This window comes from Lonchura striata, chromosome Z (assembly GCF_046129695.1).
Source record: "Lonchura striata isolate bLonStr1 chromosome Z, bLonStr1.mat, whole genome shotgun sequence".
Lineage (NCBI taxonomy): Eukaryota > Metazoa > Chordata > Aves > Passeriformes > Estrildidae > Lonchura > Lonchura striata.
In genome coordinates, this window is record NC_134642.1 from 24879428 (window position 1) to 24895042 (window position 15615).

General features: G+C 37.0%; 1 protein-coding gene across 2 annotated transcripts in view; it reads left to right on the plus strand.

Moving 5' to 3' along the window:
- LOC110470685 (TLE family member 4, transcriptional corepressor) overlaps positions 1-15615 on the plus strand; it is a 94310-nt gene that overhangs the window by 16203 nt on the left and 62492 nt on the right. For both annotated transcript variants that reach the window (XM_021530538.3, XM_021530539.3), the window contains exon 5: positions 11108-11170. In XM_021530538.3, the coding sequence (XP_021386213.1) occupies positions 11108-11170 (63 nt within the window). The remainder of the gene's footprint in view (positions 1-11107; positions 11171-15615) is intronic.

Below are 15615 nucleotides of genomic sequence, written 5' to 3' on the forward strand. Positions count from 1 at the left end.
TAAAAAAGAAATGTTTTTTCTCACTTCTTTCCTTGTTTTCACCCACACTTGGTGTGTTATAGTAGTGAAAATTGACTTATTTCAATAAATAAATAAGTAAATTTAAACTGATTTCACTTTATATTGAAGTGTACTGTTTTCCAACTTATTCTCACATCTTCACTGAAGTTCACACAAATGAAGCACAGTCTGAGCTATCTGCTTGTCATCAAAACTATTTTCCATCCTACTCCTCTCAGCATTTTCTGCTTCTTTTGTGAAAAACAGATAATGATTTTACACAAGCAGGTTTGCAAACTGTTGGTAGGTAGTTCAGTAGTTTTAAGGTTTCCTTTCTTGTATTTCTGGCAAATTTCTAATGCAAACAGAACAGCACAACCAAGTCTCCAATTGTTATGGGAACCTGCTATTACAAAAAGGAATAATTATGATAGTTTGTGCAAAGCATGTTTTCATAAACCAGAATATATCCAACCTCTATGTATTTTTGTGGGTAAAATGTTAGGATTTGAATGATTATTTTTCATGTAAATACTCACCTGAAACCTTTTTGATTAACAGAGTGGCAAGATTACAGACCTAGCAAGCTAAATCTGAAATTAACAAGCCCAGAGATTGCATTTTGGTAAACCATAAAATTATTCCACGTCAAAAAGCCAGAAATCCATTAAATCCACTACAAACAGGGCATAGAAATGTGGCTTTGCTGTCTCTCATTCTGTCTTCTATAACTGAAAAAAACATACATTGTTCTGTGAGTGTGAGTTTTTCTCTACAGTTTTGACCACAGTATTTAATGTCTTCATTTGATCAGTAGTGACTTGGTATGTCTGCAGCTAATTTGCACGAGTTTATATTTATTTATTGTTTTGAATTCACTGTGAAGTTGGATATTGGTGATTTGATTTGCCAGATATCTAACAGGTAGCTCTAAAGGCTAGTTGAAACTTCAGGCTAAACCAATCATGATACTAACCTAAGAAGTGAAATGTTTATTATATGATTGATATCAATATGACTTGGTGACAGTGTAGTGGAGGAAGTGAAACAGGGTGCCTTATCTTGCCCAGAGAACTATTGATATCTCTAATAAAATGAGCAGCGTGACAGAAATGCTGCTGCATGGTCTTAACTGAGGGGAAATGCCATTCAAATGACTTGAACATCAAGATGTACTTAGTGTATCCAGCTGTCTTGGACAAGGGAATTTTTGTGAACATATTAAGCATGCATGTCTTACAAATGTCTTAGCATTTGCTTTGCAAATATGTCTTCTTAGGAAGGTTGAAAATTGTAAACTACCTGATTATTTTAGAAGTATTTCCCTAATGAAACTACCACTTGTTAGGTATTCAGATGTTAAAGGCTTATATTACCTAATTTTCATTGTCCTTCACTTAGGAGGAAAAATAGCAAAAAATTCTAATTCAGAAATGCTGAAATTGGAATGGTTATTTTCAGCAGAGGTAGTTATGATTAACAATTATTCAAATTATGAGCAATGAAAATTCATATAAATATTTTCTTCTTAATAGAATTTGGAACTGTAGTCCTTTTTTTGTTGTTCCTCTTCAGAAAGCAGTATTCAGTTGCATCAGGAATCCCCTCTTGTTGAGCTGGTTACTGCAGCAAGTCTTTTACTTAAAAATGCAAATAAGAATCAGTATCATCTGAGTGTGAGATGATACTGAGATGTGTCATGTGTAATGTCCAGTCTTTACTTGTTGGCTATTCTGCTCAGCTCCCCAGCTCTATGGCACTGTCCCGTGTTGCCTCAGGGCAACATGCTCCAGAGAAAGGAAATTGGGATCCTCACTGGCTGTGTCACCCATGGTATAAGCTCCTAGTGACAAGCTGCTGTGACCTGCAGGGTACTGGAAGTTTTCAGCTGGTGCTTCTGTAGGTCTGTGGCACTGCCATCTCAAACACGAGGAAATTATGAGCCAACACCTGAAGATGAAACTTGCATTTAAATTTGGAGTAGAAGAAAATGTGTACTATGTATACATTCATAGTATTTTAGTACACTTTCACTTGTAGTATGTTGAATTAACAGACAAAAAGCTATTTAGATCAGGAAGGGAGACAGGTGTCTTAAATGTACTCTGCTTCTCAGTTGAATACTCTATTCCAGCATCTGGGATTTTACAGTTTGAATAATTTCTCTATATTGAGAAAGAATTACCAGCTATCATACTTCAGTTGGTTTAAAATGTGGGAGAGTAACACCTTATTTGACTTTCTGTCTTTATAAGGATTCAAAATCAAAGCTTGAAAATACCATTGCCACAGAATCCACTGCATTGATTTTTCAACTCTTTCAGGGATGTTAAAATTTTGCTGTTTTGTATTGGCTTAAAAGGGGCAATATTTTTGTCTATTGATTCAAATACTAAAATCTGTTGTGTTAATCTGAAGAAATTGCATCTGAGTATTGCTCATTTTCATGGTAATGGAAAATGAGTTAAAATGTTGTTTCCTTTAAATAAATACCTTCTATCTTTTCATTTTTTGAGCTAATTGACTGCTGTTTGTGATGTATTGAGAAATTGCCGGGTAGGAAGAAGAAATGAATAATTGAAGGTAATGCACAGCAATGTTTCCAAGCACTCTGTAAACTGAATTAACAAATCAACCAAATAGATCAGTGTTTATTCTTAGTATTTTCTTTTCTGGAAGCAAACACAGCCAAGTGCGACTATCAATGAATCAGACAAACTATGGGCTCCACCTTTCCTGACCTGCAGGGCTGAGGCAGGCAAAGGAAACCAAAGATGGAAGAGAAATAATAATCTTGCTCCTGATGCAGAAGGGCTGTTTCCTGGCTTTGGAAGGAAATAAACTTGAGTTCAGCAGTCACATTGTATTTTTTGTTTTTATGGATGACTTCTGATTGCTGCTTTTATCAGTTTATTGATTGTTTTTATGTAGTTCATTAAAACATGTAAAAGTACAATACGTGCTGGAGGAACTTAATTTTCTTTCTTTGCACACTGTTGTATGTTGCCACTGGTTGCAGTACTTTTTGGAAGTGTCAGGACTGTAAAGTGTAAGTTTTTTAGTTGTAACCGGAAATCTGTCACAATCTTTGCAGTTCTCAACTCTGGTAGCATGTCAGCTTCTAAGTGATTAACATTTGAAGCATGCTGCTCCAGAGTAAGTAGTGTAGCCATAATATAGAGAGTGGATGCAAGATAATAAGTACCTATAGCCACTTCTGAGTCTTCCTTTATATGTATTTGCAGACAAAAGTGAATTTCTGGCAAGGGTTAGAAGTGGACATTGACGGTTCTGTTTTATAGTGGGAAAATCATTGTAGTGTTTACGGTAACATTACTTTAAAAATCAGAATCCTCTTTTGTAAGCACAATATATGTAAATTCTAAAGGCATGGGGTTTTTTTAGATTAAAATGCTAGGTATTTTCACCTTTTCCATGAAATCTTACCCCCTTAATATTTTTTTAGAGCAGTTAAGGCCTCCACCTCAAACACAGGCCTAGAGAGAGCAGGTTTTTGCTCTCTCAAACATCTTGTCTTTGATTTTTCGTAATATAGCATTAAAACTGATGATCTGCAGTGTTTCTGTCCTACTAGTTTTCCTGTCGCCCCTGTAAAACAAAGTGTAAAAAACTTATGATATAAATAAACATAGGAGACTTTTCTTTTCCCAACTAAATTAAAACTGGAGTCTAAAACCAATGTATGCATATAGCTGCACGGACAGGCTCAGACTGGCTTGTGCCATTTCCAGCAGGTGCAGAATTGTGGTCAGACTCTTTGGTAGAGTGTGTGAGGGCAGAAATTGAGTAGTAAGAGATTGTACACATGCTCTTGTCTTTCAGCAGTAAAGGGAAAGATTAAAGTGGGAAATTCTGAACTAATTCCAGCTAGGGAACAGATGCAAAATACTGAACTTAGAGCTGAAGCTGCCTTTGTGTGGTGCCATAGGTCTAAAAATTTAAAGCTTTTTTTTCCTGTATTTTATTTAACTGTGAAGTCAAAGTTTAAAAATTGGTAGAGAGTGGTGGAAAGTGCTCATCCCTATGTAATGAGGACATATTTTACAAAAAAAGTATTGCTGTGAAATGCTGAGGATTGCTTGTAGGTACAGTACCTTAAAAAGGACTTCAAAGTTCTACTGACGGAAACAGCATTTCCTGTGGAAGTGTCCTTTTATTCATTTTTGTCTGATTTTTCAGCAAGTGTTTCCTGCAGCCTTTGAGGAAGGGAAATTGAAGCCAGTCTTTGTCATTTCAAGTTCCACTTGCAGCCTTTTTTTGGATGCTCTGCAGGTACATAGGGCAGGGCAGGATGCAGCTTCATGGCTGCCTGAGCAACTGAAGAACTTCGGTAATCTCCAGGCTGTGCATTTCTGTTTTCCTACTTGCTGATGCAAGTTGATATTAACAAAATGCCATCAACTTCATCAGGTGACAGGCTTGATGCATGTTTATATATCACCCTACTTGACTTGCTTTTTATTGTCTTAATCATGAATGATTCAGGATGTATCCTTTTTTGCTCAGTTCAGCTCCATATGATTCTTGAGACATTAAATAAAAGCTGTCTTATCAATTCACTTCAGCAGCCCACAGAGCAGTATGTACATTAGAAAATTGATTTTGAGAAGTCTGCCACTCCAGTTTATTGCTTATGTTGCTGTTTATAGTATTTTTTGCAAAAGAGGCAAATAAATTAACTTACAAAACACTAAATTAACTTGCAGAGGAAAAGTTACATCACTTTATGAGCTTAGCTGGGCTGTTTGTTAAAAAACTGGTAGGAAAGTGAGGTGGAGAATGCTACTTGTGGTTATGTGGCAGTCCAGTGGTGGTGATGGTTACTTGTATGATGGTACTTGCTAAAATTACTTCTCCTAAACATCAGCAATTGGTTTGGTGAAGAAAATCCTTTTTGTTTAGTGTCCTTCTTACCACATAAGGTAAAAAGGTCTTTTCCCTCCACTTGATTTGACTACAAGGGTAGGTTCTTTGTGTCTTAGTTTCCAAACACTATTCCTTTAGGGCTGAAAAGAAATTTCATATTCAAGGCTTGTAATACTTCTTCCTATTCTGTAGAACTGGAGTAAGCATTTCCAGACAAAAGTCTGTGATTAAAACAAAACACATTCTTCTTTATGAATGAAGAGTTAATTTTCTGTGAAATACTAAGATTAGCTTTTTTGCTTGCTTTATTCAGAATCATGATATGTTTCATACAGTATAATAATGTTTTTTTGTTCTCACTAATTTGTGAAATGCTTGTTTAGGGTGTGTGCATGTGTTCTTGGTAAGCACTTAATAAACTAGATTGATCTTTTTGGCAAAGGCTGCATTGTGTAGAACAAATTAAACCTGAAATAACAGTTGTTGCAGATTATTTTTCTGAAAGCGTAATTGCATATATTCTTCTTCCTACTGGCTGCTGAAATGGGTTTCCCAATAATGTTTTATTATTCTGGTTTATTTCAACAATACATATATAGTAGTTTTGTTTCTATTCCACTGACAAACCTAGAGCCTCCAGTGGTAATTCTTTACCAGCAATTTTTTATAATTGTAATAACCATGGAACTTTGTGAAATATAGTGGAAATATTTTCCCAAAGTTTATGTGCTATAAATAAAATCACAATTTTCTTTTTCCGCAGAATCATTTATGGTTTTTTTTCCCAGGAAAAAGGGAGTGCAAATAGATATTTTTCAGCAACAAATTTATTCTGAACTCCCTATCTATTAGAACATTTCTGAATACTTTAATATCTGGAGTTTATATGATTCTTGTTTTTTTTTTTTTTAATATCCATCAATGCCAAGAATTGGGGCATATGCTAAAATGCTAATTAAGACACATGAACATATTTAACCAAGTGATTATGTCCTATTTTAGCTGTGTGTGGCAAGGGTAAATGGAATTAAACCACTGTGCTGCCATCCTGAAAGGGATTTAGGATTCTAATGGTCCATCACATGCTCCTCTTTTCCTACAGCTGATAGCTATGGAGCCATGGTTGTACTGCAAGGACAAGCTTTGATGAGCCCCCTTCACAGACTGGGTCACCTCATGTGGCCTAAGGTATAGTCTGGTTTACAGACTTACCTTTGAACATTTTTCAGAACACTTTATAGGCACTTGTGAACTTAAGGTGCCAGGTTTTTGGGTATATTTAGGAAATAAAGTACCATTTAACTGTCAGGTCAGAAAGATTTTGCTGTCTGAATCAGAAACTTAAGCTTTTGCTCTTGTGTGCATCCCTGCAACAATGCTGAGGGGACTGTTAACTGATATAGATCTTCGTAACCTTACTGGGATCAGATTCTGGCACAGTGATTTTATTATCATCTCCTTATATGCAGAAAAAAAGAAAAATGTTTGCATTGTAGTTAATAAATATTTAATATCTTTTTAAAATGATGCCACGTAAGTGTCAATGAAAAGAGATCAAAATTTTGAATACAGTGTCTTGTAGGTGTCTCTTAAAGGATGCAAACAATACAAGCTTGTATTACATAAGCAAAAAGGCAATTGAAGCTCAAGCCTTTCCTTTCTGCTTTTCCTTCATCTTTTCTGGTTCCATGCTGGTGTGTCTTTATGCAAAACCAGGCATCTTTTATGTTCGGGGAATGGAGTAATAGAAGTGTCGGTGTTTGTTAACAGATTTGACAAACTGTGGCAGCCAAAGCTATCTTTTTTATATTTTGGCATGAACAGTCACCCTTTTATTGGGCCATTAATGCTGTTTCAGAGCATTCCTCTATATCCACAGGCAATAATTTAGCAGTTGTTTATCAGGACCTTTCATAAAGCTTTGAATAGTATTATAACATTCAGAAACACTAACAACAGCATTTCAGAAAATGTGCCAGTTTACATGGGATATTTGTGAATATAGTTGTTTGGGAATGCATGACCCACATAACCTATAAATGTAATTGGAATTTACAGTGCTGGCATAGGCTGATGGATAGCAGATTAGAGCCCTGATTAACCATGTGATTCACAGGCTGGGAATATATTGTCCTAAGAAAGATTCATTAGATGCAATCAGACTTTCAAGTGGTCAGATGAAATTCAAGTATGCTGTTTGCTTTCCTTTCTCCTCACCCCTGCTTGTGTTTTTGCACAAGGTTGCCCTTGTGCTCATTTATTTATTTATTTTATTTTCAGATCTGGAAAATACTATTTTGATGAATCTGTTCCTCACCCTAAAGCTGTCTGTCTGTTATTCATCAGAAAGCAGGTCGCAGTTCAGTGAGCAGAAGAAAAGATTTTAATAGAAGCTGTGCCAAGGGCTGTAATGCATCATTTTAGGGCCCTAATTACATTACAATGACAAATATCAATGGTGACAACAGCAATAACCTACATCCTTTAATGGCTGTGCTGGAAAAGGAGTTTGGGCGCTGTGCCATCAGATTAGACTTGGTTTCAAAACAGGCCATTAGAAGTGTGTGTGTCCACAACATTGCTGGCTGATAACTGAAGCCCAGTGGAAGGGCCTGTAAATAAATGAAGCCTCTCTAAAGCCTGGTCCTGTGGGACAAAAGAGGTAAAATTAGATGACTGTGGAAGCAGCCGTGTTTTCCGTGTTTCCGAGGCAACTTTGACTTTCCATGTGAGGAATTTGGATGCCTGGTTTTATGAAATCATACTTTCTCCTCCTGGCAGTTAGACTGATCATGAAAAACCCATTGACCTGATGCCTAACAGAAAAAAAAAAAAAAATCTGAACTGTTGTTCAAATGTAGGGTTGTAAAGATGTGTGTGAATACAAATGTGAATTTGTGCTTTACCTTGTGTCAGAGTTTGTACCTTAGGCAAAGGAGGAGTTTCCAGGCTTCTTCCAGGATACTAGGGATAGGTCTACTGAGATGCTAATCTATGTCAATCAGAATCTACACCTTCAAGCTTCAGGGCAGCATCTCAAGAAACTTACCCAACTAGCTTCTGGCAGCTAACACCTTTTTTTCTGTATGTTTTGTGGCAGACAATCAAGCCTGTTGCTGTGGCATTATCTCCTGCAGTTAATTGTTGAAACAGTTGAAGTATTGAGACAGAGTGTACTTCATATTTACTGTGTGAAAATGCCTGGTGTGAGACTTTTCTTGGTACACAATGTGTACCTTCCTACCATTTGTTCATGTACACAGTGTTTTCCTTTATGCCTTCAGACTGCATGTGGTCTCCTAAGGTAGGCAGTCTGTATCTCAGTCATGCTGTGTCTCTGCAGTCTGCTGCTGCTCAGCTGGGCTGTTTCCCTGCTACCTGAGTTTGGAGGATGATAACTGTATGCACAACCATGCAACTGGGGATGATTTTTGTTAGGGAAAGTGAAGACTGTTTTAATAATGAAAAAATGCAAACACTTCAGCATAGCAATGGCTTTTAGGCTTTGTTCTGATTGGCTGAGCAGAGAAATGCTACTGAGGAATGTTTTGACATCACTTGAAGCTGTTTTAGCTGTTTTTCTTCTCTATAGGCTGAGCTGGGTGCTGTCTCTATCAGCTCACTTCCCTGCATACAGCATGAAAGGACTGGTTCTGCACTCCAGTGGGATTGATATCAGGAGATTTATTGCTGTTGTGTAACTGTGCATATTCAGCCACCTGTTTTCAGTTACAGCTTTTTAGAAAACTCTTTTTAGTTGAACATTTCCCAGGTTCAGAATATGCCAGAGGTGATTTTTTAATATAAATACTGAGCAAATACATTTCAGCCACATTTTGGCCAGAAGAGCAGTTGAAGAGAGACATACTTCTCTTGGGGAGGAGGGAGGGAAGTGATCAAAAGAAAAACATCATAACTGAAATAACTTGAAATATCTATGGTTGAGTACCTTACTTGAGAAGAAATGCCTCAAAGTGAATTGAATAAAATTATTTTTGTTGACTAAGCTATATTCTAGCTGAATGGTAATTTACGGGTTTGATGGGGAAGCCAGTGAAGTTTTACAGCCTGTGTTACCCAGGAGGTCAAATAAGACAATTGTAACAGTCCCTTCTGGCCTTAAAATCTATGAATCTACAAGCTTTTTAAAATTAGATGCTGAGCTCTTGCCTAGCACTTCAAGCTGGTTTTATTCTCAGTTCCTTAGCAGTGCAGTAAAGGTATCCACCTGAGGTAGCTGTGGTAGAAAAGGGGTTTTCCAAAGGCTACTCCCATGGAGCTGGGCAGGACAAGGTTGTGACAGGCATTTTAAAGATGAGGAGTTGTTGTTTTGCAGCAGAAGAAAGCATGTTGTGCCTTTTTTTTAACAAAGGCACATGTGTATGTTAAACAGTAGGTCAGGGTGGCTTCAGCTTACACCAGGACAGGTGCACTGGGGAATTTTCTACTCATGTGGAAAAGCCTTGAAGAATAGAATGTGTAATTTTCTCTCTGGCTTTAGGGCACTCAGGATATTTCTCAAAAAAAATAGCAGTGCGGCTGAAACCCAAAATTTGGAAATGAGTACACTAATGGTGCTTGAACCACTAAGAACAGGTACTTTACAGCTGTGTGTTGTATTACAGTCTGCATTTCCTTAATCAAGTACTGGTATCCAAGTAATGCTGTACTGGAATGTGCAGCCTTTCTGGCTGAAGCTTAGGTGCACACAACTTGTCACTCCCTGTGCTGCTCTGTGTAACAAGTAGTTAATAAATTTCCTTGTCAACTAGCGTAGTGAATGCTGTCTGTTTAAAGGCATATTTAAGTTTTGCCTTGTGGGATGTCTGATATTATACATGTATTTGCAATTTGTAGATAATTTAGATTTTTGCTAAACAGAATATATTATAAAGTATCCTATAAGGTACCTATGCTGCAGAATAAATAAAAAATATGTAAACAAATACAAAAAAAAAAAAATTAAAATGCGTAAATTTAATGATATGAGGACTTGCATAAACAGTGAATACCAGTGGGGAGATACAAGGACAGTTTAACATAGAAATTGCTATATAAATAGCATATAGAAATCTAGGTGGATTTCAGAGAAAGAGAGAAGTTGTAGACCAGAATAACATGTATTGAGTTGTGTGGATCACACAGTATGCACAAGGGGGCAGAGTTAGTTCCACATGTGCTCTTACCTCTTGCAAACCATGCCTGCTCGTTACATAGCTCTCTAACAGTAATATTCCTTGAACCCAGACTAATTTTGTATGAACTTCTGACTTTACTGCTACTTGTGAGCCTTTCTGATTCTTTTCCAAGTGTTTGCCATTTAAAAGATAACATAGCAAAAGGGCTGGAAGGTTTGCTGTTCGAAGAAGGAATGCTAAATTGCATGTTAGTGTGTCTTCATCCCCTGATTCATGACTTTGCAAGACGAAAAACATTGTCTGATTGGAAAATGAGGAACTGATCCCGGTTAGAATTTATTGTAAGAAAATTGTGATTTATGGTAGGAAAATCTGTGTGACTTTGAATATTCTGCTTCTGGAGCTGTAATTCTTGTGCTATTTAAACAGATCTCCTCTGTCTCTATTGAGATTTTCAAATTAAATACAAAGAATTGACGTCTGGTATGAAAATAAAACATTGTGTATTATTAATTTGTAGTTACAGTTGCCACATGAAAGTAACCACTACTAACCAGGAGAATAGGTAACAGCAGAAGTGTGTTACAAGACTGCAGTATCCTTTCTGAAATATAAGGTAGAATGATTATCAGTAAGATTGTATATTAATGCTAATGTTCTCATGATATGCACTGTTACAAATAAATGGTATATTTGTTCCCTTTACTTACAATGGCACTGCTCTTATTTGAAGTGACCCTTCCTTTTGCGTCACAGGAGAGAGTTCAGTTTGATACACAGAATTTTGTTTATATTTTCTGTTACATCTTCTGAAGATTCTGTTCTTTAAATTCCTCTGATTGTGTAATCAAAATTAACTACTCTTTGTATCACTTTGTATTACTTTAAAATAGTGGTTTTTAAAGAAAATATTTTAGCTAGAAATTACAAGCTTCCTAAGTACATTTGGATCCATGTGCAAACTTTTGTTATTTTGAGAACATCTCAGAGAATGGCCAGAATTGAAAGAAAACAAATGTCTCTTTAAGGTTCAGTTGCATTTGAGAATTTATGTAATTGAACTTCTTTTTTGTGACTTGCAGGCAGAAATTGTCAAGAGGCTGAATGCTATATGTGCACAAGTCATTCCCTTCCTGTCCCAAGAGGTAGGTAGTCATTTGCACTCCTGATCTAAACAATTGCATCCTTGTATGTATTACAAAGATTGCACCATTGTATCTATTGTATCAATTATTGTATCGTTGTATCTATTACACGATCTCTATTTTGTTGATACTGTTTCATTATGGATCTCTTGGCACTTACAGATGACTTTCATTGTGCTGTTATCACTTAATCGGTATTATCTTCAAGCCTATTATAATATCGTTTAAATTTATGTATGAAATGGAATGTGTTGTCATGTCAAAACACAATTTTAGTTTAAATATTTTTCTTTAACATACATTCTCTTGCAGTTATGATTTTGTGGGTCTGAAATCAAAGATAGCTTGCAAAAATTCTAGAAAGGCATAATTTGTGCTCCATCCTTGGCAATGAACATTAAAGTTTGGCAGAAACTTCTTTTTGGTACATGAATAGTGATGTCCAACACAGCAGGTATAGAAACACAGTTTTTATGTTGACTGTTTTCTTTCTGTATCCCTGATTACTTCCTACCTTAAATCCTTTTATGTTTTTTGTATGTCTGAGGAATATAAACAGAAAATTGAAACTCACTATGAGCTAATTTCTCTAACCATTAATTTTCTCCAAATTATGATTTGCTAGTATTATTGTGAGTGCATTGTAGGTAATTTAAAAGGTACTGAAATTTAGGGGAGTTGATGGGAACTAATGAGGAAGGTTCTGAGCAACTGGTGTTTGTGAAGTAAATAGGAAGTGTGGTTCATGAAAGGAAACCTTTGGTGCATAATGGCCTCCCTTATCCAATCCTCTGAGGGAAATGGACTGGATGCTGGGATCTTTTGGTGCAGGTTAGTGTGCATCAGTTTAGCACATGGTTTCATTTCAATACAATATGTAGCTCCAAAGACAGAATTGGAAGGTGTATTTTGATGTATTGCATCTGTAAAACATCGTGCCTGAGAACATAATATGACTTTCTCCTGCTTTTCAGTTGTTACATAAAATGCTGGTGCTTTTCAAGAGAGCTGTTCAGCTAATGAGCTCTGTGTGTGCCACACGTGTGTGTATCTGTGTGTCTTTGAAACAAGAATTATGCCATCAAAACTAGAAACTGACAGTGTTTGTGAGTGTCACTGCACCCTCTGCTTATCGAGATGGATTTGTAGAAACTAAACAATGTGTAATGTTCTTGCTCCATTGCTGGAGGACCAGAATTCAAGTCCTTCACAGATCTAAAACAAATAGCTGTTTTGTATTTTGACTGCTTCAGAGTCTTTATAGGTGTAGTTACATGGTTTTATTTGCCGTTCAGAAATAGCACACCATATGTAGACAGCAGGGAAGGATTGAGAGGGGAAGCATACAAAGCCTTTTCACGTGTCTTGATAGTGCAAATGCCAGTGACTTCTTTTTGTAACGGGTTTAGGAAAATCTTGATGATTGTTTGACCTTTTCTAGTTAGAATACATATTTCAATCAGTTTATATTGGCATAACTGATGCGTTGAAAGAGAACTGAGCTTCAGGATTAAGTATACAGATAGTCTTGGTTTCTCTCTAATTTGTGTCTTTAAGAAGTTAATGTCTTAATGGAAGTATCTTTATTTCATCATCCAGATTAATAGAGAATTGAATTGCAGCATGCTTTTGCTGTTTATGCATTTTCCATGCAGTCTAATTGTGGAATAGTGGCTGAAAAATGTGATCAGGCTTCTTTATATTGTGCCTGAGGGAAAAATGAACAAAATACAGTGGTTGCATGCACTGATGGCAACATTATTGCCTCATAATAGCACCAGGTTAACTTGTCTTATTGCTTGTTAACTTTGTAAGGAATCAATGGCTTGTGATAACTCACTTAGAAGAAAGAAATTGTGGGCAAAATCACTAGAGATCTTGTGAAAAGGATACATTTGTAATATATCACCCTACTGTGTACTACTGTTTGCTTTGTTTCTGGGGGCAGTCCAATAAAGTGTTCAGTAAATTTTCCAGGTCTCAGTCAGTTTTATTGTGCTGTACATCATTGAAGCATATATTTAAAACAAAGTTTCTAATCTGCCTAAACACACAGTCAACTGGTATCTTCTTTTTATGTTTATTCCAGTTTAAGCAGACTGTAAAAAAACAGCACCAAGAAATATAAGCTTCCCATTTTTGTAGGAAAGAGTGATTCTGTGATCAAAAATGTGAGATGAACCTCAGGGGCAATGTGTGTTCAATTTCTGCTGTGGTTTTGGGCTTCCTGTGCTGCAACAGTCATTTTCTACCTCTGTGTGATACTGTGAGATACCAGTGTGCTCAAAGTAGTTCCTGTTGCATAAAATGAAAGGAGTGCCTGCATGGGTGTAGGTTGTGGTCATTCAGTTAATTTAGTTTTACCTGCTGCAGTTGGTAGATAGTTCAGTGTTCCCATGCTTGAATGATCTAACCACTACAGTGCAATTAATTTTATGTCCATAGCCATAAGACAGTGCATCTGCTAATTGACACTTCTCAACTGAATTTACCAGCTTCAGCAGAGTATGACACTTTCACAACCCTGTGGCTTTCAAGTTGGGGTTGGTTCCTGTCAGCTCAAGGTGGTATGCATGGCTGGTTGCAACCTTTGGCTATTATTGTGGGCTAAGTGCTGAATGACCTCAGGTGTTGGATAGTGGCATTTCTTCAGTATGTTTGGAGATACATATCAGTCACCTTCTTTTGAGTAAATACCGTCTGTGTTTATATTCATGAAACACATGCAAGCTGGCTGATGTACAGCAAAGGCTGTAGTTGTGGCAACTTGGAGCTCAGCACTACTTGAAAAAGCTGCTTGAGAAGTATTGGTGATCCCTGCCAGCTCACATGCCTCAATGTAAACATTTTGGAAGGCTGAAGGGGGCTGTAATAAACTTTTTTGGAAGGTTCACTTTCCTTTCCAGCTGCCAGTGAACTAGCTAATAACAAGCTAGATGGATTGTTTTATAACAGGCATCTTCAATTCCCTGTGCATATTAAGGTGGACAGATATATCTTCTAGTATAATAAAATGCAAAGCACTGTCATGCAAACATGTAAACATCAACATCTGCTTGGAGTTTTCTCTTTTCAAACATTTGATATTAGTTGATGGTTTTTCTTTTAAGAGGTTGATGTAGCCCATAATATGCTTGCTTTTCTTTGTACATACTTGCCCTAGAGGTGTTCTAAAGTCCTGTAAATTTGAATGAGGAGTATGAAATCCATTATGTAGAAGGAGGGTGGGAGTTCTTGTGTACTGATCAAGAGGAAATAGCTTTTGGTCTGAGACGTGAGATTGAGACGACAAAATTATTTGCCTTCATCACAGACTTGCCCCAGATTAGAGCTAAACAGTAAATGCAAGGAAACTGTGAGAGAGATCTGTAATCCTTCTGCCAAGGAATGCATCTCACTAGCAATTTATGCATATATTGTTAATAATACTCTCACATTTTTCTAGTAGTAGTTATTATATCTTGTCTGAGTTGTGGTGCCTGAATGCAGTGACCCAACTTGTCCTTTGTAGCTTTTACAGTGTGCTGTACTCCATGGTAAATGTGTATTTGCTTTCCAATTCTCACTAGCATTTTTGGCACAGCCTTGTCTCATTGTGCAGTCTCTGGATAGGGCTTCCAAGAAGGGCAGTGCTGCAAGCCCTAAGCAAAACCTGTACTACCTCCAAACATATCATATAACAACAAAATAATACAAGTAAGGAATAACAGAGGCTGCTTGCTTCTTCAAAGCAAATTTTTCAGTGAGTTTTGCTTTGGATATTGGTGGTGATTCTGAAGACAAGCTGTAATTAGAAGTTTTTAACACCACTATAATTGTGTTCATGCCAGTGGGAATTTTGGCTACTCACTTGCTGTCAGCACAGCTCCCCTGTCACTGGCACTTGTGGAGAGCTCTGACATGGTATAAGAAGGCCAGGAATTTTCCACCTGTGAATAAGCCAGGGCTAGGTGACAAGTGTGTGGTGAGACAATGTGATGGTGAAAAAAACCTAGATTCTTCCTGTGGTCTCTGTAGTTGTTGCTACATACTGTGAGACTTAAAATAAGTGATTTTCCAAAATGAGGCAAGTACAGGCACACTGCTCATTATAGAATGCAAAAAGGGGAGAAGAAACAAGAGACTAAGCTAGAAAGGAGAAACAGTACTAGTCTGCATGACAGGTGGGGCAGGGTATTGAGCTCATTCCTCTGGCATGTTAAATGCAGTGCAAAACACTGTTTTCCCACAACTGAAAAAACCACAGATCTGTCATTTGCTTGTGTGCACAGATGAAGGCTAGCATTAAATGTGTGTGAAAGTTGCAACCCCATGTCTGTATTTGGTTGGAGGAAAAGTAACCCTTTTTTGTTGTTGCTGTTTTTACTGGGCTGTGAATTTCTACATGATGGACAGGTGGATATGTACTGCTTGGTTTTAATGCTGCTTGTTGCTGGTGTGCTGGC